Genomic DNA, 24642 nt, shown 5'->3' on the forward strand with positions numbered 1-24642 from the left:
ATTCCTCAAACACTGGGCTGGAATACTTCTAGTCTTGCATGGCTGTTAAGTCCCTGTCCTACCACTTTCCATGGCTATTTAGTTAATGGGAGATGGATCTAATGTAATCCGCTTGTATATTGCTTTGAAATCTTTCTAAAAGAAAGGTGCAGAAAAAAATATTGTGTTTACAGTTGGTTAAATTGAATGAGACTTTGTCAGTAGTGAGAGGGACACTATACTTACATGAAAATCTTAAGTTCAGTAATGACATACATGTACATGTATTAATGACTGAAAATAAGTAAAATAAAATGTTTTGATGTTTGTTAGGTAGTTTTTAGCTGCAGTTGAGAACATGGTAGGAAAAAAGGTATAAAAGTTGCTTTATGCAGAATTCCATATGTTTGTATTTGCGTTTGCATTTTAATAATAAACTGTACCCTGGGTAGGAGGCATAGTTCTGTAGGTGCTTTGCAGAGCAAAAGGAAACCCTTGATTCCAATCTGGTGACAGGCAGATGAAATGTTCCAGGTATGGGTGCACGTCATGCAAAGAAGATATTCTGGTCAGAGAGCCTTAAAAATCTAATCTATTGGTATTTGCTGGGCCAGGAGAATGACGTTAGCCATGCTGATTATATTGCAAAATCAAAAGACCTTGCTCACCCCTTTTAAGCAAAAGAAGGTGTTTAGAGTGGAGAAACTTGTGCTGCATCAGTTAGGTCTCTTGCATTTAGAAGTAATCCTGCAACGGTCGTGTATGCCAACAGCAAAAGTAAGTGAACCTCAAACCTCGTTGCAGCAAGACTTCCCTGCACAAGCCTTTTACATAACTGTAATCGCTGAAACACATTTCCAGGTAATCCCGTCAGGCACAGCCCTCAGCTTTTAGGCTTGGAGGAGACGGAGCTTGTGCCACAGCCATTCAGATGGCAGGAGCCAACATCTCACTCCCGGGAAGGCCTGCCACGTGCTGCTGCTAGGCCAGGCTGACAGGGCCCAGCCTGCCCCAGGTGATGTTCCCCACACGCGCAGTCCCAGCTGTTCGAGCAGGCGTAGCCAGCAACAGCTCGCCTGCTGCGTGGGTGGCTCAGGACGATCCATTGATCCTCTTTACAAAAGCGATGCCGTACGTAGAAGCTTAAAATAATCCACTCTTTTAAAGGACATAATGTCATCTCGCCCTCCCAAATAAATGAGTCAAATTAATACGCACCTACACAATCCCCCTCCCTTGTCACAACATGGAAGGATAAGTATTTATTTTCTGGCTGGCCTGATAAATTTTCGTGGCAGCTCTGCAAGGCTAATTTAACATCACTGGTAGACACTTAACCCCAGTGCGCTTGTCTGATGTGATGAGGAGCTTGCAGGCTGTTGTTGCCACTTGGTTTGTGCCTCCACATACCGACTTAAACAATTTCTTCCCACCACCTCCACACTTTCACTACTTCATACGTACTTCCTTGCCTTGTTTCATTAAATAAACCATTCAAGCTCTTAAGTAGATAATCAAAAGGGAAAGTGAATATCAAAAGGAGAGTATGTCAATCTTATCCTCTCAGCTGTGTTTTGGGGAAAATTTTGTTATGCTGTAGACATAAATCCACAATGGCCAGCCCTGTTTGTTGCTGAGGGCAACAATTGAGGGGTATAAAATACTGCCAGAGCAGAGACATGCAAATTTAATTGCCACATTTACTGGTTGAAATGTTGCAAATGCCAAATGACACAGTTGGTGCCGTGCCTATTGGATTGTGCTCTCCATTGTCTGTGTGCAGCACACCATCTCTGATTATAGCAAGCATCGATGCATTACATAAGCTTGTAGTATGAGCAAGTTTAGGACCATAAGTTACAATGTCACTTGTTTTCTGGTTTTCTACAGCTCTTATAATTGCAATATAAATGAGCTTTTATGCATGATCTTCCAATTTAGTTAGATCATGGGGTGGTTGGCAGGCAGTTGTCTGCAGCTATGTTGTCTGGAAAGTAGTCTGTTTTTTCACTTTGTTTTTGTGAAAATTATAGCTATTGGGGGTCATGTCTCAAGTGAGCTGCAAAATCAAGTTGCAAATGTGATATTTTCTCATCTGTAGCACAAATTTAGACAGATTACCTTTCAGTTTAACAAAGGTTATTGCTGATCAACAAGGCAGGTTTTAGAAGGGGCTACTCAAATTTATGAAGAAATGGATAAGACTTTTTCAGGTAAAGATGATCTCAAGATTTAAACAAAAAAAAAAAAAAAGAGCATGGTGACTACAGAGCTAAGGAACAGGATTTGTATGTATCTGTTTTTCTTAGGTAATACTTAGGTAATATTTGTATCAAACCTTAGTATCATCCATAGATTTTCTTCATTGCTTAAGCTGTTATATTTATAACAACTTCAAGCAGCTAAAGTTCTTGTTAAAGTAATGAAAGAAAAATGCCAGCTGCTTTAAAGAGAAGAGAATTTAAAAGCCCACAAGCAGTGAGTCTTACACGTAGTTTCACTGAACGTTACCGTTAGCACGTAGATTGTTACACCTGTGAAATATCAGCATGTTCTTGAACCCTGTGAGTTTTCTAAAGCACATTCTGCCAGTGGGTTATCACATTTGGCATATGATCCTGAAAGCCAGGTGCAGGGTTTAATCAGGTGACTCTTCCTATCTAGTTTCACATATATACTGCTGCTCTGGCAATTCTAGTTTGTTTTTTTTTGATATAATACATCCAAGTAATGTATCCTACAAATACAGTCACATCCACTTTCAATGTGTATAAACTAAGATGTACAATGTTCCTGCATCCTTCTCACCCAAGTACCACTTCATTGAAGATCTTTTCTTTTGTGTAATTGCATCCATGGTTGGCAGAAATTGAAGGTAAATGGTATAGCTGAATGTAATGTGTAAAGTGCTGCACCTGTTCTGGGTACCTTTGTTTGTATTAATGCTGTCCCCTACTTTACTCTTTCAACTCCAAGTGTTTTCTCTCCTCTTTTCTGTGACTTCAGAAAACTGGTTGATGCTTTTAAATGGTAGGATCTATGTGCATGGTAAATTTGCCATAACAAGCAAAAACATTTTCTGATATGTAATTAAGAAAAAATATTTTCTTGATGGAGATAATTTTACAAAGGTGTGTGTTTTGTGGTTTTTAACTGATGAAAATATTGCTGGGGAAGATTGAAACTGTTGCGACCTGTTTCAATAGTCAAACACCTATGCTGATTAGTGCCCATCCATTTGGCTCAGCACCATTTCATGACAGCATTCTCACATCTCCATTATGCATTCTGCTTCTCATATTTCTCCTTCTTTATTTTCTGTAGTCACTAGGAAATTACAAAGTGCTGGGTAGTCTAACATCCTAACATGGCTTTGTAGGAAGAAAAGTATTCAAAATATATTGCAGCTAAGTCAAATGATACAGGAAAGGAAAGGAAAGGAAAGAAAAGTGACTTGTTGAACGTATCACTGTGCAAGTTGTTTGGGTGATCAACTTGTAGGAATGGTTTTTGAACTCCTACTTTATCCTGAGAGCTTATTACAGTGCGGAGCTCTCATCTATCCAGAAGCAAGAAGACTTCTTTTTCCCCTGGTGTTTTCTCTTTTTTTTTGTCCCCACTCTGGCTTGTCGTCTCCCCTAGGCAACCAATCACAACACTGAAAAATTAATCTCGCAGTGAGTATTTTTATAGTCTCTGCAGGATTATGTCTTTGGAGAGGCAGCAGCAATGTCATTGACCTCTTATTGTCCTTGACGATAGTGTTTTTGACTGGAAGCCTTCTCACTACAGCCCCAACCCATGTGATTTACTAATACGAGTTTAGAAAGGAGCTGATGCAATGAATACTCAGTACGATCCAAACAATGCATGTTAACTTTGATTGCGATTAAAGACACGAATTGTCATCTTACTCAGCTACTACACAGCAGAACGATGCTGAAGCTATCCTGCATATTAAGAAACAAATGCATTCAATAAGGGTTTTTCACAAGTGCTGTAATGTTTAAGAAATGTGGTGTGGAAACCATTTATCTCTTTGTCTCACTTACTCCTTAAAGCTTTTGTTACATAGATTTCATGCTTGGATTTCTCACGTTGTACCAATCACTTTCAAATGATTTTGATAATCTTTCCTGATAGATTGCCCCAGCAGAAGGATTAGTGTCCATACTGAAGAAAAGAGATGACAGGGAAGGAAAAGCAATTGCTCAAGTCCAGCAAAGGCAAACAAAGAGAAGAGTCCGATTCCAAGAAATGGACGACACTTTTGATCAAGGTATTTTAACGCTGTTAATTCATGGCATGCATGTGATGATCTTTTTGTTCACGAGAGCAAAGTGGATGTTCGTTTTATATAGTACTTTGGCTTTTTAAAACTTAGTCAAGTAAAAGTTGAAGGTGCTTGATCAAAGCTTATTTTATAGCAGGTTTGGTTATCAAGAATACAGAAGAAGGAAGGATACAACAGATACGTTTCTGTTTTAAACTCATTTGGAATTAAGTCACAGCTTTTTCTTCTAGCTGAATGATTTGTGAGGGACATGTAATGTCCTTTCAGGAATGCTTAGTGCTTAGGGGCGGTAGGTGTAGGTTTTCTCCCTGAACCTAATCCATGTAGATAAAGAGGAACACAAAAGGAATAGGTCTTCTGTGTTTTGTCCACAGATAGCTTCCCAGCCTTTTCTATTAGACCATGGGATTGAAGAGCATTAGATTTTAATCCTGCTTTATAATTAAACATCTGTATGAAATTGCTAGCTAAACTTGCTAGAATTTGGCAAAATGCCTTGTCTTTTTGATGGGCTAAATAGCCTCACAAGAAATACAATATGTTATGTTGGTATCCTTTTCTTTAGCATAATTTATTGTTGTTACTCCAGAAGCCTTGAAATACCGGTTTCTGCAGAAATTCTGTCTTTAAACAGAACAGTCAAGTGAATGTCTGTGGGGTTTTTTTGGTTTGTTTTTGTTTGTTTGTTTGTTTGTTTTTGTTTTTTAACATAGCCCAAAAACTCACTTTTTGTACTTTGAAGGAATTACATCTCATTATTTTGTCCTTTGAGACTAGATACAACTTTTATTTGCCAAGATCACTTAAACCAACAAAAGAAGCCCTAATGAATGTATAGTAATGAAGCAGCAATTAAACATTTTTTCTCCCCTTGGAGATTGTTGGGTAATAGTTATTGCTAGTGGCACAGGTAGACAGACTTGGCTCTTCTTGCTGTAACTACAGATTTCAGGAGAGGAAGTTTGACTCAGTTTTCACCAGCCAGTGCTGACTGTTCCTAGTATACCTCCCACTCTGAAACTAAGAGTAGTTAGGTATGCCCTGGAGGAGAGAGACTGAAAGCTGTTTTGGGGTACTGAGGGTGAATATTGGTACTGCAGAATTTCCAAACATCCTAAATCAGTGTAAGTTGTGTTTGAGGTGAAAGCAGTTTCTTTGGTTGGTAGAAGCCTTTCTTAGGCCTTTCAGTTCTGCTAAACTTAAATGGAGTGCAGACGCTTGATCAATAATGGGAGGTTCCTTCTCTGGTATGTTCAGATTTGCTTGATAGGACGGTTGGGAACAAGTGTAGAAAAGATCCCTCTTAGGCCTGATGTTCTCCAGAAGTTGAAAACTGGCCATTGGATGTAATGGAAAGATGTTTCATTTCACACACACAACATTGTCTGCTTTTTGTGAAGTAAAATGGAACAAATAGACCTAGAGAAGAGTCTAAAAATTAAGCATGTGGGGACTCAAGAAATAATGGTTTTCATATGCCTTTGGTTTCTATTGTTCCTCCAAATTAACATTTATTAATTCTCCTCTCTGAGTGTTGTAATGCTCAGCATGTCCTCTTAATGATTAGCTAAGTGAAAGCGTATTGAGAACTGGGGGAAGGAGAGGGAAAAATAACACTAACTGCAGAATTAAACTGGTATGAATTACTACTAAAAAGTTATCCAGTGATATTGTCTTGTAGGTATTACTATGTAGAGAAAAAATACAGAAAGGAAAAAAAAAAATCAGGTAACATTGCTTAGCAGAAATCAACCAAGCAAGCAGTTAGAATCTTAAAATAATATATAAAGTGAGTCCATTAGTTGCTTAGTTGCCTCTTTTGGAGTGAACATCACGTTTTCTGCCTGGAAGGAGATTGCTAGGTACGTCCCACTATATTCTTTAATATAGTGTGGGAATTTATGAGCTTGTTATTTTGGTATCCCCAGAATCTTTTAACATGCAAGAGTAAGATGTGTAGAAGGAAAAAGAATTGAAGCTTTATTAGTGGGCTGTGTTAATGCTTTGTGTTGTGATCCACGTTGCCTCATTGCCTTCCCTTTTTTGGGTCTGTCTGTTGCCTTGTCTAATTCTTGCATCTAAACTGCTTGGAATAAGGACTAGCATTTTTGATTTTAACTAATGCATTACTTATTTAGTGAGCTGCTTGCCCATGAGCAGAGTTTGTAAGTGCCATAGTAATTTTACTTCAGTTTTTAGCAATGCAGTTAACACTTGAAACAACCTCTGAGGACAATTGTCAATTCAAATATGTAAATCGAGATGAACTGTAGCTACATGTATTTTTCATGTATTTACATGCAATATACGTATATATATAAGCAGATACTCATTGCATTAGTTATGTTTGTCAACATCAGAAGTTGTAGCTTAATTCATGAACCAAACACTTTTTCGCATGATGTGACTCATGTTGTGCAGAAGGTCAGAGCAGGTAGCTGAAACAATCTGATTTGACCCATAAACATTGCCAATGTATGCGACTGCTTTTCTTGGGTGTAACACAGTTGGTGCCCATACTGTGATTAAATTGTATGAAATGAATATTTATCATTCCTGGTTCACCAATGAACTTTTAAGTTGTTGAAATATTATTTTTTTTATTTGTTATCTCTAACTCCAGGAATTTTCCTCTATTCACTGAACTCGGTTATTCAGTAAATATTGCGCTGTCACTGTTGCCAATTCCTACAGCATATTACTGAAATGCTATAATTTTAAATTTCATAATTATAAATACATGCCTCTGTGCCTATACTATATATACATATATATATATATATATATATATGTATATGAATGCTTATACATACATACACTTACACACACATGCCCCTCAAGGAATCTCATGAATTTATATCATTGTAACCCTTTCTTACCTTTCTGCCAGTCTCTACCTTTTTGTCATTCTCACTATACTCATATAAATTAGTGATATTTTAGTCCTAAAGGACTAGCTTGATCAAGTGCCAGATAATTTTAAAGGCATCGAGATACTGAACTTTTAGTATCATTAATGTGGTGATGAGTTCCACAGAAGTATTTTGCAATCAGAGCTCTCTGAGATCACCCAAATGCTCTTTGCAGCCCTAAAAAAGTTGGAGTGAGAAAAGGCTATCTGGTGTAAGTGGTCCCTAATAGCTGAGGCACTCTAGCACTCTTGAGTCATTTCAGACACAACTCGCGTTTTTCCCTTCTTTAATTTTTTGTGAAGTGTTCCAGACTGTGAGAGCCTTTAATATGTTACTGTTTTGCCATCATTTTAAGTAAAGCCAAATTCTGTTCTGCAATACTGGCATAGTTTCATAATACTTCAGTACAGTCTGCTGGAGAAACTGAGCAGAATTTTAATGCTTCATGATGTTTCCCACACGCTGAAAAGAAAATCCATTTACTGCCCAAAAAGGAGCTTATTGCATCTTTTTCTTGAAATTATTTAGAAACAATTCATGCTTTAAATGAAATTCCAGTATTTTCCTTTTGTTTGGTTCCATTTTTTTTCCCAGGACTTAGTGATTCATAAGGAAAATTGCTTTTTATTATTATTACTTTAAATCAGATTAAAAAAAAAAAAAAAAAAACACCTTGAATTTTTCCTGTTTCTCCTCCCAGAGGTAGGGTGGAAGGAGTTCAGAAATGTTCTTAGAGCCTCTTCAGTGTGACAGAAAATGTAGATGTTGTTTTTGTGAACAGCTTAGCATGGATAAGTGAGGTTGTGAGGGTGTAGCAGCACATCTGTAGCCTCTTTATGGGAATAAACAGTCATGCAAAGAGTTACCACAGAATAATGGAGATGTAACTAACCCTTGACGATAGCTTACCCTGAAGTTTTTGTCTCTATCCTTTTAGTCAAAATGTGAGAGTAAACACGAGCAGTTCACCATCTCACAGTCAGTGGCAGTACAAATGAAGGGAGAATGTTTACAATTGTTGCATTTTCAAAGCTTTAATCTCATTTCAGATATTTCCATGAAGGAAGGCTTTGGTTCTCTGACACTCTCATATTTAAGACTGTTGTACTTCCATGCGGACTGACTCCACAAATGATCCTGTCAAGGACAGGTTGCAGGAAAGGCACTGTATAATTATTTATGGTTTCCAAAACAAATCTCAGGTTTTCTCACAAATGTTCCTATTGCTCTGTATGGTTCTTTATACAACTTTTCTGCTCTTCTATTTCCAGATGAAGTAGCTGGTGGCTCCTGTATTTTGCTGATCCTGCTGTGCATAGCAACTGTTTTCCTTAGCATTGGAGGAACTGCACTGTACTGCACCTTTGGTGACATGGAATCCCCGGTGTGTGCAGATTTCGCAACCAACATGGATTTCTATTATACCCAGATATTGCAGCGTGTGGAAGAACTAAAACACTGGATAGCCTTCTCCTAGTTGAAATGAGCAGAGACAGCACGTTGAGAGCTTACCATTGATCACTGGTAGAAACAAAAACTGTGATTTCAAGTTCTTGGTAACACTTGCCACCTGCAGGTGTATGTGATGATGTACTTACACTTTTACTTAGAAATTGAGAAAAATCCTAGTTTAGCATTCAGGTGGCAAAATGTTCACATCTTAAGCTGTAGCAGCGTGGTATGGGAGAATAAGAAGTCATTCTCTTCACCCTTTTAAGATTAGACAAGCAGCTTTTCAATAACTTGAGCAAGTGAAGAAGAAAGAAGAAAATTAACTGTCTTCTATATACTCTCTCATTGCCACACCTTGTGTAAGCAATCTCTGGAAGCTTAGTTAAAGGACAGCTTTGATTTACAGCTGTTTGTGCAAAGGTGTTGCCTCCAGCTATCATGCAATAAGTCTGTGTTTTACAAAAACATTATTTTTCTTCTACGTCTTACTATTTTTCTCCATTTTAATTCTCCTGGTGAGCCATGTAATAATTTGGGTGGAGTGAGAAGAGTGCAGCAGCATTCACAGAGCCCTCATTTGGTGAAAGCAGGCTGACCCTGTATATTATAGCTTATGGTGAATATCATGAGTGGGATAAATCTGCTGGCAGATTTCACAAAACTTCCTGGAACTTTACTCCCGGTATTGTGTGGGCTGTTTCAGAAGTAGGAGGATAAAAAAGAAATCATCGGTCTCACTAAACGCAGAAACAGGAGCAAGATGTTTAGTAAATTATTCGTGTTATGGTAGAGTGGCTTTGGCCAGTTTTAAAGGACCTGGTAGTAGGTGTTGGGCTAACTGGGTTTTCTGTCCAGCTATGTCGCTGACTTACGGTAATCACTTTGTGCCTCAGTTTCTCCTCCGTAAACGGGGAATAACGATCCTTGCCTTTGTCTGTGAATATTTATTGCAATTAGGGCTCATGTCTGATTCTCCTGCAGCCCGGAGGAGCACACAGGATCACTGAACTGTGTGGCTGCAGCCTCTCTCATTGAGTGAGCATTTACATACAGTGGGACTGATCCAACAAAAGAAGAAATTCAGAGGCTTGCTTGAGATCCACAGTATGTTGGTAGTCCAGGGCACTCATTCCAGCAGAGAAAGCACATTTGCATCTATTTGCCCTCCAGATCTGAGACTTATATTGTAAAATCTGCTCTCTTTTTTTACCAGCTTTAAATCAGTAAAAGAGTTGTTTTAAATGGGTATTTCTATCACCTGGTGCTCAGCCCTTTCTGTGTGGTATGTGAGAGAAACACTGACGTGACGGCAAAGGTCAGAATTAGTGACACAGGCCTTTGGCCCACGCTATGGTCAAAATGTGGCAGCTGTTCTCGCGCAGAGCATGATGCTGATGGTGGTGTGTGAAAGGAGTCCTTCACACCTCAGGAAACAGCAGTTTTGAGGGGTCTGCTTCACTCCGCTCCACTCCCATCTCCAGCTTATTAATGTTGTATGATGCAGTTCCTTCAGGTTTAGGATATTATTTTGTAAACTACCACAAAGTGAAATCTTTACGGTATTGCTCAGAGTTATAACATGAAACAATCATGCTTTCTGCCATTTGCTAGCCGATGTCCCTCTAGTGAGCTTGATTGATCCTAACGCACTGTTATACTTAATGGGTTTTTAAAGTGAAAGTTAAAATCATGTTTTTTTCCTAGAATAAACTGCATGTATGATTTCTTTTTCAGTTTTCACTGCTGAGGCTTAGTTTATCCATATCTTAGGAAGCCTCATGTGCAGCTCTATATTAAAGTAGCAGATCTAAAATACCCAAATTAATGAAAACTTTTGCTTTCACAATGAAACTTATGAATGGTAGTTTGGCATATTTTTTGTTGGTTATTCTCAGAGCATTATAAAGCTGGACTAATCTAAGGGAGAAAGGGAGAGATGCTTTTGTATTTTAAAGTGTTACTGGCTGGTTCAGTGTATTATTTTAATTTCCGGTTTATGTATTTATTTAGTTTTTATTTTAAAGAAAAACTTAATTTTCTTCTTTTTTTTTTGGTAATTTACTCAGAGTAATTAAAAAGCATGCATTTGGTTAAAATATGTATTTATAGTGATTGTGTAGTTAAAATATATTTTGCATTTCTGTAACTTTGCATTGAGTGTTTCAGGATGTTAAGTTTGTTCCTAAAAGACAACTGTTGATTTCAGCTTAAAAATCTGTTTTTGTGCACTTCATCACCAAAAAGATCAAGAGGTATATATAGAACTATTTATTCAAAAATATATGAGATATGAGGATCGAAGATCTTCTACGTTTGTTTAATTAGAACTATTTTAAAATAATTATTTTATTTAAAACTGTAAATCTATTTAAAGTCAAAGCAATTTTTAATAAGCAGTTCAGTTTAAAATCCACAGTCCAAATCCTGGTATGGCAGCTTTGTGTTATATTCCCAGTGCAAAGATTCACTAACATCAGCAGAACTGCCTACAAGAAGACCATGAAGGGGTAGCACACCACTTTATGACACACACCTGAGAAAAAAACGAGTTCCCAGATGTTCTGTGTAGCTCAGCTATCTTACACTGGTGCTGTAGCGTGGAGCACGTCTCCCGCCTTCCTGGCCTATGCCAAGGAACCGCTCCTGCAAGGAGTCTCAGGATTTGAGGGAGCAGAAGAAACACACTCACACAGGCTGCCCAGCTCCTCATCTGAGCTCTTCACTCCTCAGTTGCAGTTGAGGACTTGAATCTGGATCTAATTTCTGTTGGCATTCCTTTATAAGAAGCGGATAGTACTAACTCTTCCTTCGCCTGACAATCCTGCTGGTACACGCAGTTTGCATAGTCTGTTTTATGTTATCAGATTTGCAGCTACCAACACAAAAGACGTGCTTTGTTTGAACACCAAAGAGTGTGCGGGTTGGCTTTGTGTTGGCCTTCCCATGTGTTCTGTACCCTCTCGATTGCTGGTGACATTGCTGCCACCTGGGCGGCCTGAGGGGTTGGGATCTTAGGGAAATCCAAGCTGAAAGTTGATTTGAACAGTTATCCTCGTCTGAGGGTTTTGTGGTAAAATAGTGCTGAGCTGCAGCTAAGCCTGAAGTAGGAAGCAAGGAGGGGAGAAAAGGCTTTTTCTTCCCTTTGTGCATTTGTAAAGCCCTTTGTGTGTAAGTTTTCATTTCCTCTCTTGCCTTCCCTGCCACTGTCTGTATGGTTCTGCTTGGCAGTAAGGGAAACATTTTGCCAGTGTAAAAACATTTGTAGCCAGTAGGAAAATTCAGGGAATGGTTCAGTACTTGGCATCTTAAGAGATGACTGGGATGTCAGGGTGGTAGCTCACCTTCAAAGATGGAGGTTGTGGGCATTTAATCACCTGCCGCACTCTACCAGAAACTCCACCTTCCAGTTCACTCAGTGAGTGTCGTTACTGTAGAGAGGTTCTCATGATAGAGCAAAACCAACAAGACTCTCCATGCCCATTCAGCATAAGCTGCCAAAAAGAGCTTTCTAATGACATAATTAGCACCCTCACCCCAAATACCTTGAAGCACACCAAGAAAAGCACTGTGCTGCAGCATAGCCACGCTGTACCACAGGCTCGTTTTCAAGCAGTGTCAGTAAGGAAGCGTTTTCACAGCCCAGATGCGCCAGGAAAAGTTTATAATCTAGACGCAGCCCGTGTTTTAAGATTCGTCCAGTATCTTTGCTCTCATGCTTGGAAAATGCGTAGCACTGGTCTCACACAGTGGGAAGTAGCCTAACCAAAGGGGAAACTCTTGTTAGAGTTCTCTGGGAGGAAAGGGCAAGCTTGAAACATCAAATGAGCAGAGTAGGTTGGAAGTCCAAGTTTTTGTGTGATTGGGCACTATTCCACTCAACAACCAAAGGGGATGCTACCCTCCCAGGAAAATATCTTTGCCTACTTTGTACCATAATGTAAAACCAAGACCATCTAAAAGGATTAATAACGATTTGTAACAAATTTAACTTTAGCTACTTTTAGCAAAAGGAGTAAATAATTGTTTGAAACCATCACCCAAGCTTGTGATTTAAGTACTGTAGCAAAAAAAAAATAAAAATAAAAGATGTCCCAAAGAAAATATATGAACCTTTTTGGGTACTGTTATTTCTAAGAAAACACTGAGATGTTCTGTGAAGTTCAAGTAGTATCACCAGCAGTATCACCAAGGAGAACTTTATGATCAAACCCAAACCAGAAGGGTAAATGAGGATAAAATGCATGAGGTTTGGTTTGGTTTTTAGTGTAATGTAAGTTTCGTGGGTTGGTCAGTTGGTTTTTCTTTGTTTTAATAGCTAAATGAAAACCCAGCCTCCTCACAGAGCATGAATTCTCTAGGCAACTGTGTTTAAAGTACTGAAATGTTTCCTTACTGTGTTGCTCCAAAAGAAAGTATTGGATGGTAAGTTTCAGAAACCCTAGGGTGGGTCACTTGCTTAGAGATCACAGGCCGGTCTGCTCTTTGAGTTCAACTGAACAAAACCAAATCAACTTCAACTCTGCCCAGCCCAACCCAGATGTCTCCAATTTGAACAGGAGCGTGCCAACGCTGCGTCTAGCAGCATCCCCCTGCCTTGGCTCTTCCCCCAAGAGCCACCAAATGAGGCCACCCAGGATCTCAGACTGGCTGAAAAACTAGTGAAATCCTAAGATGAAATGAGTTGGTTTTGTTAATCTTGTTCTGGTTTTGTCATCTTTGTGTTTTATATTTTGTAACTGTTCTTCACAGCCAAAAAAAAAAAAAAAAAAAAAGAGGAAAAATATAATAATGTAAATGGATAAGAAGAAAAAGAGATTTGTGTGTAATTTCATTGGAACTTGAGATAACATCTCATACAGCTACCTAAGGAAGCTTAAAGTATTTCATGTCTCTAAAGAGACATTTAACTCCAACTCTAAAGATCATGTCTTTAGACATGGCTTCAATAATGATCTTTATACATGGCTTCTTTGAAGCTCTTTTTTATTATTTATGGGTTTTTATTATTTTGGATTAAATAGCATTGTAATTCTCTGGCTTAATAAGAGCCTAGAGTTCATTGTACCCAACATTGTACAAGAATCGTGTTCATCGCATGAAGGAAGTGATGATGGGGAGTAGATGCCTGCTTTGTTTTAAAGAGTAGCTCTGCGATGGCTAAGCTGTTACAGAATTGTAACATGGAATTTCAGCCAAAGGTCTGATTCTGCCCTTAGGCATCTTGAGCTTGCTGTTAATGACAAACAGACTAAAATTAAAAGTGAAAAAAAGGCAGTACTGAAGCACACCCAAAGTTTCAAAGGCACAGCTAATATCAGACCTAAGTCCTCCATTAATCTAAAATTGTTGAGCTGCACTTTGTTGAAAACAAGCTTGAATCCAGCTTCACATGATAGTAGGTCAGTCAGGTCTCTGCATTTTCTTTCAGCCAAGAAACTGCCTGGCAGTGTCATCTTTGAGCCAAAATAGGCCCCGATGTAGGACTCATTTGCTAGGCTCTTGGGGAAGTTTTCCAGTAACACTTTTGTCACGTTGCAGTTAATGGTTGTGTCCTATTTCATCGTACAGCCTTGAAAACGAAGTTAAGCCCCACTATTGTGCTTCCAGACTAATCATCTTTAAAGCCATTATCAAAAACAGCTTTCAGAGTGAGAACTATATGTTTCGGTTTTTCTTCAGAAAGTGCCACGTGCCTAGTACTGCAATGAGAAAACGTCACTGTTTTTCACAGTTTTGCTGCAACACTACTTGATTTCACAATTGCTATTGATAATCCATGGAAGCAGAGGCAATGCAGTGTTTCCTGCAGCATTTCCTGCAGCACACCCCAGCAGCTGGTTGGTACTTGTTCAGCTGTCCTCAGCATGGCTTTCATGAGAAAGTCTTTGTTACATCGCAAGTGGCGGTGAAAGCAGGTCTGTGCTAGAAGTTGAGCAACAAGAGCCCTGTGAGGCTACAGGATTAGCAAGGATATTTTGATATGACTTTTCTGTGCTAGCTGAGTTCAGCACACTGTAGAAAGGGCAGAGAAAAGAGAGCAAAAGGTTTGAATCATTTAAGATCTGTGAATTTTAGTACGACAAAATGTCAGCATCTACCATTGTAGAAGTTAGCAGTGTTGCTCCAAAATGTCCCACTGCAAGTAGTAGGTAAAGGTAGATTTGAAAAAGGTACAAAGAAAAAAAAAAACTATACACTGAGAATTCCTAATGGCATTCCTAATTCAAAGATCTGAATCTTTAAGTACAAGTTGGTAAATAAGGGAGGAACTTCTCCAGAATGTACAAATGTTATAGGCAAAGGGCTTCAGAAAACTTAATAAAGACCTTTGAAAGAGAATCAAAAAATGTATTGGTAAAAGATGAAAAATATTTTGGATAATGACATCTACCAGTGGTGTGTTTTTTTTTTTTTTTCAACCAGATTTTATAATTTTATAGAAACAAAACAAAACAAAAGGCACTGTAATTTAACGAAGACAGGGAAGAGAGTGACTAATGGTTAAAATATCGCTGGCTTCTTTGCAGGACTCCCTAGGAGGAATTTAAGTGGTCTGTACAAGGTCACGTAGCAGACAGAAACGACGCAGGATCAGAGTTTATAAATCCTGCCTTCTGATCTCTTGCCTGGTCCTGGGCCCACTAGGACAACATGGATTAGGGAAGATAGATGAGTACCCTGTTGTTCACATTAGCCTCAACTTCACACAGCTTTGAGGACTCTGTTTCAAGATTTTTTTTTTTTTTTTATATTCTCCTAAGTTCTGTTATGATTGTAAGGAATAAAATTGATTCAGGAGATGAATTTCCTTTCTGGTATGTAGCAATACATCCAAATGCTGTTCTAGTGTATTTCTAGTGCTTGATATCATCATACCCATGGTAGCTGGTTGCTGTTTACATGTATTAGAACAAATTCTATCAATAGACCACCTGGGAACACATAATTTCAACTGCTGTAATCACGAAATGAGGCTCAAGCTGTCTGTAGTTCTTTTGTCTTTTGCTATCTGACCCTTGTTATTCACGCGCTGGTAACTGCAGGGACATAACAATGCTCGGCAGAGCAGGCCCAGTTGAGAAATCTATTTTTTAAAAAAATCAAGCCACAATCTCAGTTCTGTTAGGCTTCATACAATACCTACCACTGTGCCAAGAGGGAAAATCATTACTGAAGAAACAGCAGTGGGGAAAGAAGCAGTGGTCACCTGATGCTGCCTCCAGCAGAAATGAAGTTCTTGTGAGGTGGCACGGAAATGGTTTGACCATAAAGTGGATGTTGTCATCACTGTCTGCAAATGTGATAGATGGAAATAATTTCAAATGTTCTTGGCATCTCTCTAAATGCCTTTAATAACCTTCTTTTCTTTTCAATTTTTGTATTATTAAAGCTCTTCCCTAGTTGAAGGCAAAGAGGAGAATTAAGCAATGGTAAACCTTTTTTTAAAATTCAAAATGTAATGTCTGTTAGATTTTTCTATAAATAGGGTATTGCCTTCCTGAGCTAATTCACTGCTGCCCACAATTTGCCTACAATGGCAAAATAGATGGCCATTAGCAGTAAGTGACTCAAGAGAGAGCTCCATCAGAAAGAACCATCTATATCGGCTCATGCAGTAGGATGTTGAAGCAATATTTTCAGAGAACTGGCAGACTTTTGTACTGCAGAACGAGCCTTGCACAGCTCACCCACACCACCAGCCCAGCCTGGCACTTTGTTCTTCTTTGTGCTGGTGCTTTTCTCAGCTGTGATGTCTCAGCTGAGAGCAGCCAGGGAGGCAAGTCGTCTTGCAAAGCAAACTTTGCTCATTTTCCTGTAGAGAAGCCCAGCGGCTGCACGGCTCCTAAAAGTAAACAGAACAGCCACATGTTGGCCATAAAGACCTGTAGGGTTTTAGCTGGAAGCTCCACAACAGCCTGTCTGTCCTGCACTCCCCACAGCCCGTGATCAGGTAGATGGTTGGTCTCACTAACAAGTAATCTGTGCAGGCCTGGAGGAGATGCTCTTTGCCACCTAATTCCCTCTGGGGGAGCCAAATGCCCATGAGTCAAATGTCCTGCTAGCAGGAGAGCAAGCAGTGTCCTTCAGGATTGAGCCCAAGCTTGTGTTTGTCCAGCACAGAGGAGAGCACGTAGTTTGTCCCGTGGTCTTTTCTGAGGTCTTTGAAGCAATTGCCAAAATTACCAAAAATATTTTAAGAACCCAAACTTGCTAATCTCCTTTATGAAGAAATATGTAGTGTAAGAGACTGAAGGCCTGAGGATCCTGCAACAAAGGCATGAGGAATCCACAAAAAAAAAAAAAAATTCAGTGGAGGTAGTGTTGCCAAGAGTCCCTCAGGATTTTGAGATCATTCAAATGTAAGAAGGGCAGGCTTGAAATAGTTTTTAAAGAAACAAGGCTATGTTCTATGGCACTTCTTGTCACAGAGCACTTAGCTTCACAGTCATGAGTCCAAATACAGTTCAGTGGGTTACAGCAGGGCAGTGACAGGGTGAGTTTAAAATTCTTTTTTTTTTTTTTCTGGCTGTCATCCTGACCTGTAGGGTTACATGGCAAACCGGTTTGTTTTTCAGCAACCAGCAGTTGCTTTTCAGCTTTCTTTACATTATTGTTTTATTTTCCTCAAACCTTCATTCCTGCCTCTAAGTGACATTCCCGTTAACCATTTGGCTCTGTACTTTTTTGATACAGCCAGGAAAAAATTGTCTGTGGCTGAAAATGGATGGGGCCATTTTCACAACATATCCAAAAACACTGCTGTGAGGAAAGCAACTTAGCATTTGCTTCAGGAAGCTACCGCTGTTTGAAAAGCTACATGATGCCTTATGTGTTACTGTGTTAATTTTTTTGCACGTTGTTTTCCTGACTAGCACCTTGTCCTTCTACATGAAGTATTTTCCTTTAGGCTCCTTCCAGGTATCAGTGGTGAGCTGTGAGACCCATCTGAACATCTCGACCCTGGGGAAATTACGAGCATTCCCCAGTTGACACAAGTGGACATCACTAACTCCAGCAACTGAGTTGCCACTCTTTCTTTCAGTGTCAGTGAAGATATCTGATGAGATGCTGACTTCATTATAAGGGGGATATATTGTATATATCTGTGAGTGCTGCACTATTTATAAAGCACATTTACGACTTACCCACAGTGTCCTATTTAAGTTATCTAACCTGCAAAATTAGGGAGAATGCTATAAATGAACAATTGGAGCACAACTGAGATGGAAGTGGTTCAAGTGATCGATTTGTGAGCTGGAATACAACAAAGGATTTTAGGAGATTTTAAGAAACAATTTTACAGCATAAATATATATGTATATATACAGCATATGTATATATATATATATATATACACATCAGAAAAATGTACTTTCTGATGTGCTGTGACACAGTTTCCTGTAGCTCAGAGAAAGAGATGATTAAGTGATAAAACCAAAGATGGAACTTGGGAATTGCCTGCTATCCCACAGATTTCTTACACGGTCTTAAGCACATCAGTTAATCCTCCTGTGTTTCAGTACTCCCCGAAGTAATGGGGAGAAATACTGTCTGATGCTCTCTGTGGAAATACAGCAGTGAGCAGAATCATGGTAAGCCTGTAAGTAAAATGTTTTGAGCAATATCAGCAACTTGCTTGTCACACCTCTGTCTGAAGTGTTACTTGTGACAATGCAAGGTAAATTTGCAAAGAACCCCGCATCTGAGAGGGGAAAAAAAGAAGGGGGGGGGGGGAGGGGAGGGGGAGGAAGAAACAAAGAAAGAAACCCATTCTTGTTTCTCTCTTTCTTTTTCAGGTTTTCTATGAATACAATAGCTGCTTCAGGAAAAAAAAAAAAAAAAAAAAAAAAAGTAATAAAAAATGCAAAGATACACTTTAGTATCCCTGCCATTTTTTTTGTCCTGTGCTGCCAGATGTAGAAATTGTATCTCTTTTTATTTTTTGTGATTTTTTTTGTTAGCATCGTAATGACTATAATGTGAGATTTTACTGCTATTTTAAGCTACCTGAGAGGAAGAGTATAGAACTATAAAATGCTTTTGCAAATTAGCATTTTCCTATGGGAGTGAGGGGTAAAAGCATTTGCTTGATGGATTTCAATAGCTGGTATCTGCAGTACCCAGACCTGTCAGTCCTTCACACTTGCCATGGGGCAAAGCTTTTAACAGTCTCAATATTACCAGTGGTTATCTGAAAAATAAGCAGCCTGTGGACAATGTGACCAGGTCATTTTTGAAAGTGTTCATACTAGAGCCTTTGAGAGAGAATCTGAAAAAGTCTGTTCCCAATGCTATTAGCACTTATATGGGTTAGGCTTTTTGCTGCTGTGTTACTGTTAGTGACAGTATTAGCGGGGATTTAGTCATTTAGGTATATTTAGTGATTTAAATTCTCCGGGTCATCATAAGCTATTTGCTGGAAACACTGAAGGTGACATAGAGCAGCTAACATAAAGGAAAAGGCAAGACAAGCTAAGGTATGGCTTCTGGCCCAAACACAGGAAAACTTACTATTCCTCTGAAGTCAATGGCAAATTTCTTTGTAATATTTACCTCTCTCTGTTTTCATAATAAACATATCTGCTAAATATTCAAAATCTATTAGTATACGCTACAGGTATTCAAAATCTCTTAGCATACACTACAGCACCTTTGGTAACAGTTAGCTGTTGAGGGTTAAGTCACTGTATGCCAGATTGCTTAACTAGATTTCTACATCTTCGTCCTTTAGTGTTTGCCCATTGTTGTAGCCGATGTTTTGGGGTTTGAAGACTTTGAAACCGACAGTTTTGAGCAGTTAGGCATAAATTATGCAAATAAGCAGCTTCAGTATTATTTCAGTCAGCATATTTTCAAATTGGAACAGGTAAGAAATCAGTTACTGAAACAACTTGTTTTATTAAAATCTCTATTATGCAAACTGTTCTGCAAAACCTCATGACATAATTTTTATAATTGGTTGAATATATCTCCAGAAGCATTGGAGGTTTTTTATTATTATTTCTTGTTTTAGTGTCACTTATTATGATATCGTTTGAAAGTTGCAGCTTTGCTGTCTGTAGTGCCCCACGTGCACTAATGTCAGCTGGGTCTTTCTTCAGAGAGCAAGCAGTGAGTTCCTCTTCTCCAGCACAGCCACCTCCATCAGCAGCCCTCTGTCATAGATGTGAAACTGCCCTTAGCTGCAGAAAGATTCAGGCACCTTGCCTGCTGTTTCTGTGTATTACCCCCTTTATAAGTGACCTCCTTGTGTTTTATTTTTTCAGGAGGCCGAGATTATAGTTTTTGTCCATTTCCTTCTACATATGAACCTAGGTGGTGGCAGAGAAGAGCAATGCCATCACAGTGTTTTACCAAAACAGAGAAAGAATATAGTCACAGGATGTAGATAAGGCACTTCTGTGTGCTCATGTTTCGGACCCATGCATGTCCTACTCTTTGGTTGATGAGAGAAGCCAGCATTTAATCTTGCCCATTCATATGGCACCTTGGCAAGCCAGAAATGATCATGGCAGGTGAATAATCCTATCAGTCCCAGTTGCATATTAAAATTCACTGTCATCTTCATGAGCTGAGGTACTTATCTGCGCACACCCCACCGAGGTGCTGCTTTTCAGCATTTGCTATGATTTCTAAGACCTGGGTAAGTAAATGGTTTCAAAAAACCAACCACCTTCATTAGAGGAAGAGGCAAGGATGAGTAGGTCATGTAATTAGACGAAAGTAGGTCGTATGACTGGGATTTTCCTTGTGAGGAAATACTCACAATTGCTGCCAATTTATTCAAAATGTGACAAGGGGAGAGGGGGAGGAGGCAGGCATGTAGCTATTGTCCTTTCTTCGGGCTATTTCTTGTTTCTCATTGCCTCTTTACCTCAACTATCTCATTGGTTTAAAAAGAAAAAGAAAAATCACAGACTCCTGATGCTTCTGTTACTGTGAGAAGCCTTTTTTTTGTTTTGTTTTGTTTTGTTTTGTTTTGTTTTTAAAGAAAATTACTGATAGCCTAACCTTGCTTTTTAATGTCACCAGGATATTATTGTTAAGGAGGTTATTTGCTTCCTTTTGAGTTTTCCTCTTCAGTAAGAGTTTGATTTAGGTATACTGCAAATTTCCATTGTTTGAGAATTGGAAGTTTAGAGTCATCTCCAAAACAAGAAATTAATGGTCTGTACATGATACCTGTATTTGTCCCAACTTGCACTAGTTTAATGTGCGTTGTAGAGCAGCCTTCTCTCAAAATATTATGCAAACTCATTGGTGGAGATCAAGACTTCTATTCTTTGCATCCTTTTTAAGGTAATATCTCAGTTAGTTATGAGAAGGACTTCAAGCACTGCAGTCAGACGAGTGCTAATGAATCACTTTGAGTGAATAGTTTCATAAGCAGACCCTGGTGGGGAGGAGGCAGTCTGAAACCTGGAGCCAGGCATTGAGTAGGGAAGGTGAAAAGAACACTGAATAGCTTCCCAGTGACTGTGTGAACAGGAATCCTTAGAGACAACAGGATATGCTAATGTGATTAAAGACAATATCATAATACTTAGGAACCAAAAGCCCAAATCACAAAGTACAAGCAGGGATATTTCTGGGATTTGAGTCATTGACTTTACAATGTTATTAAATAGTGCTTTTCAGAGAAGCTGCAGCAGAGCTGCATTGCTTTAAAATATGCAGTTTGAGCCAAAACATAACACTTGGAACATTAAGCTATTTTATCCCAAAATAAAATCATAGCAAAGAGGGAAAAAGCCTTTTGACAATGTTTCAACATCATTTCTAGCTAAAGCAGAGCCAGATTTTGCTGTTCTCGCAACTGTTCTCATACAGGAAGTCTCGTGGATTTGTTATTGATGATCTTCTAATCTTGGAAGTATGAATTTTATTACTATTATAATTAGTGCTTAAAGTACATGAGGTGTCTGACCTTAGCTTGGCAGATAAAGAGGCTTCTGTGCATGATACCATGAGGCTTCTGTATATGTTTCAGTCCTTGTATATGTCTACATCTCTGTAAAGCAGAGTACACCCAGACCCTGCTCACCTCTCAGGTACATTGCACTTACCTACAGTGAATAACAGTGCAAGAGCAGCCGTGCTCCTGGAGCTCTGCATTTCTGACCCATACTTGAATGGGACATGCTGGGGCACAAGGGTTTCATTTCACTACCACCACTGCAGTGCACTCCTACAGAGGAATTTATTTTCCAATAGATTTGACACCTACCTATGACCAGTAAAATGCTTTGACACACTCATTAAAAAAAAAAAAAAAAAAAAAAAAAAAGTGCTAAGATAGAGAAAAAGATCTTATTGCTATGATTTGATACCAACGTGAATTAATTTCAAGCAATCTCACATGTTTTCAGTTAAAGACGTACTGAAAGAATTCCATACCCTGCTGCTTTAACTTTCCTTTTTTTCTCCATGTTGCTATCCTGGAGTAAATTTTCTCCCTTTGATTATTATAACACTGTAGTTCAGAAACTAGAAAGCAGCATGATATTTCCTAATTCCATTTCATGATACTGACATCCTGATATTACTGGGTTTTTGGTGGTTTGTTTTTGTTTTGATTGGTTGGTTGTTTTGTTGTTTTTTTTGTTTTGTTTTGTTTTGTTTGTTTGTTTGGTTTGGTTTCTCTCTCTCTCTCTTTTTTTTTTTTTTTTTTTTTGCTTTGAGGTGGGTTAGCAAAAGAGGCTGGAAATCTATTTTAATAGCATCTTTTAATTTTGGTGCAATTCATCTTTTTCATGCTGACTGGGTAATTTAATTTGTTGTTGACCTAGTTCCAGTTGTAAAAGATTAGACTATTCATTATCACAGAAGTTTTATCCTTTGGCCCTTAAAATAATTAAATTTTCTGAAAACGTGTTACAGATTATTAATAAATGTTGTATTTTACTTAGTGAGTTCCATGATTGATATGAAAATATTTTGTCAGTACACAGCCTTGATGATGGTTCCTTTTTAATTGTGAGGCATAATTACCGCTAGGAAGGGTGACACTGAAATTCAGCAGTGAACCAGTTTTTGATCAGCATGGCACATGATGTTGTTGTCACAGATACCGCGGCTTCATTGCATGAATCTTTCCCTCCAGCAATATTGAGGCAAAAGCATCCACTGTAATTAGGGATTTGAAACCTATGTTGTGTAATTGGTTCTGCTACACCGAGCAGAATGAATGTCCCTCTTAAAAAGTGGAAGACAGAAAAACAGGTTATCTGAGTTATCTGAGTGATCCTTCCTAGTCCCCTGCCCACCCTGCCAGTGACTGGTGTTTGCTTGCTCTCACTTTGGCAGTCCTGGGAGGTGCAATCAGTTTTCTCAAAGCTTCTCCCAAAGCAATTTGTCTGACTTCTAGCAGGTTTCTGGGGAGGACCTGGATCCAGCCTACCTTGAATAAGAGGTTGCAGCTGTGAGTGAGATGGCTATGACTTTTTTTGGTTCCACCTATAATGGGAATTTGCCCTGGCTCCATCAATGAGTGACTAATTTCCTGGACAGGTGGGTCGGCATAAACTTCTGCTGTTGGTAAGGAAAACTAAATCGTTACTAGTTACAGATTCCAGTAGACTTAAGGTAACTTCAGCTGTCCTTGACTACACTTGTGATTTGGATGCAGGTTCAAGGTGCTGCTGCTTGGCCAGAAGTTTGGAGGAGGCTTGGATAAATTCCCAAAGTGCCTCCGGTAGGTTTCTAGGGTGGCAAAATCAGCAGAGCAGCATTCCGGGAGCTGCTTGGTGATTAAGGATGAGGTCTGTAATAACATGTTCACTATAAACATTTCTGCTGTTTTCCCTCCGGAGTGTGTGTTGCGAAAGAAGCTGTGGAGACCTTTGTGCCGTCCCCAGCCAGCGGGGCCCTGGGCTGTCCTGCCTGGCTGCCCTCAGGAGCTGCGGGGACATGGGGAGAGGCAGCTGAGCTTACCGGGGAAGCCAGCTCAGCCTGGGAGAAAGCAAAAGGGCCCAGGGGAGCGGGAGGGAATAGAACGGAAAACTACAGCTACCACTTTTGGGTTGGAATGAGAGAGCAGCTCTTTGTGGGCTTTATTGGGAGGGGCTGTTGAGGGATATCCTTTTGCCATCCAGAATCCTTATCTGCTGCTAAGCAATTACACAATGTTAGCTGAGATTTCAGGTGCTGAAGCAATCAGGTGCTTCTTGGAAATGTGATCGGAGCTGAAAGCCTCCTGAGAGCACTGTTTTTGCAATCCTTCTTGTTTTATCCTAGGTCCAACAGTATTTTTGATGTCTAATGGCACCTAGGAACTGGCGGGAGGCAGAGTGAAGAGTTAAGGACAATCTTGTGTAAGCAAGAGGCCAGCTACAATAGCAGTGCCTTCTCATTGTGTTTGGTCTTGTTGCATGTACGTTCTTCTTCAGTCTTATTTTTGGCAGAAATTATTATTTTTGCATTTTCTCTTCTCTACTGTACTTCCAAGAGAGAGAAAACGGGGCATAAGTGTGGGCTGCTGTTTTGAAAGGGGTGAGTACTGAGAACTCCTACAAAAAGAAGCCAACTGTCATCTCAGAGATGGCACCCGGATCTTTTATTTAGAAACAGACGATGACCTCTGTCCGATACGTTTTTCCCAGACTGCTGCTTCAAAAATAGAACCTCTTGCTCACTTCGCCCTTTGGATTTTTCCTATTCCCTCCCTGCTTACACCAAAAGAGATGACAACAGCTCCATGGTCCTGACCCTAGTGCTGGACACCAGCCCTAACCAAGGTTACCAAGCTAACCAAGCACCTCCTCATGCCCAGCTGAGCAGGGGCCCACAGCTGTGCGGTGCTGCCTGTCAGTGCCGTGGGCTGCTCGGGCACTGCTGGGGCTGCAGCACAGGCTGGTGGCTGCTGCTGCTGCACAGCTGCACCCAGGCACAGCCCACGGTTCCCTCTGCACGTGTCCTGATGGGGCACATACAGATATGGGAAAGGACACAAGTGTTGATGATAACCCCAAGCCCACATCGCGCGGATGTGGTAGCTGATAACAG

General features: G+C 39.5%; 1 protein-coding gene across 1 annotated transcript in view; it reads left to right on the forward strand.

The window, feature by feature from the left end:
• CNST (consortin, connexin sorting protein) overlaps positions 1–10607 on the forward strand; it is a 54757-nt gene extending 44150 nt beyond the window's left edge. Inside the window, exons 11-12 of the mRNA XM_032184798.1 lie at positions 4123–4258; positions 8457–10607. Of these exons, the coding sequence (XP_032040689.1) occupies positions 4123–4258; positions 8457–8662 (342 nt within the window). The 3' untranslated portion in view covers positions 8663–10607. The remainder of the gene's footprint in view (positions 1–4122; positions 4259–8456) is intronic.
• Positions 10608–24642: the final 14035 nt, after the last annotated feature.

This window comes from Aythya fuligula, chromosome 3 (genome assembly GCF_009819795.1).
Source record: "Aythya fuligula isolate bAytFul2 chromosome 3, bAytFul2.pri, whole genome shotgun sequence".
Classification (NCBI taxonomy): Eukaryota; Metazoa; Chordata; class Aves; order Anseriformes; family Anatidae; genus Aythya; species Aythya fuligula.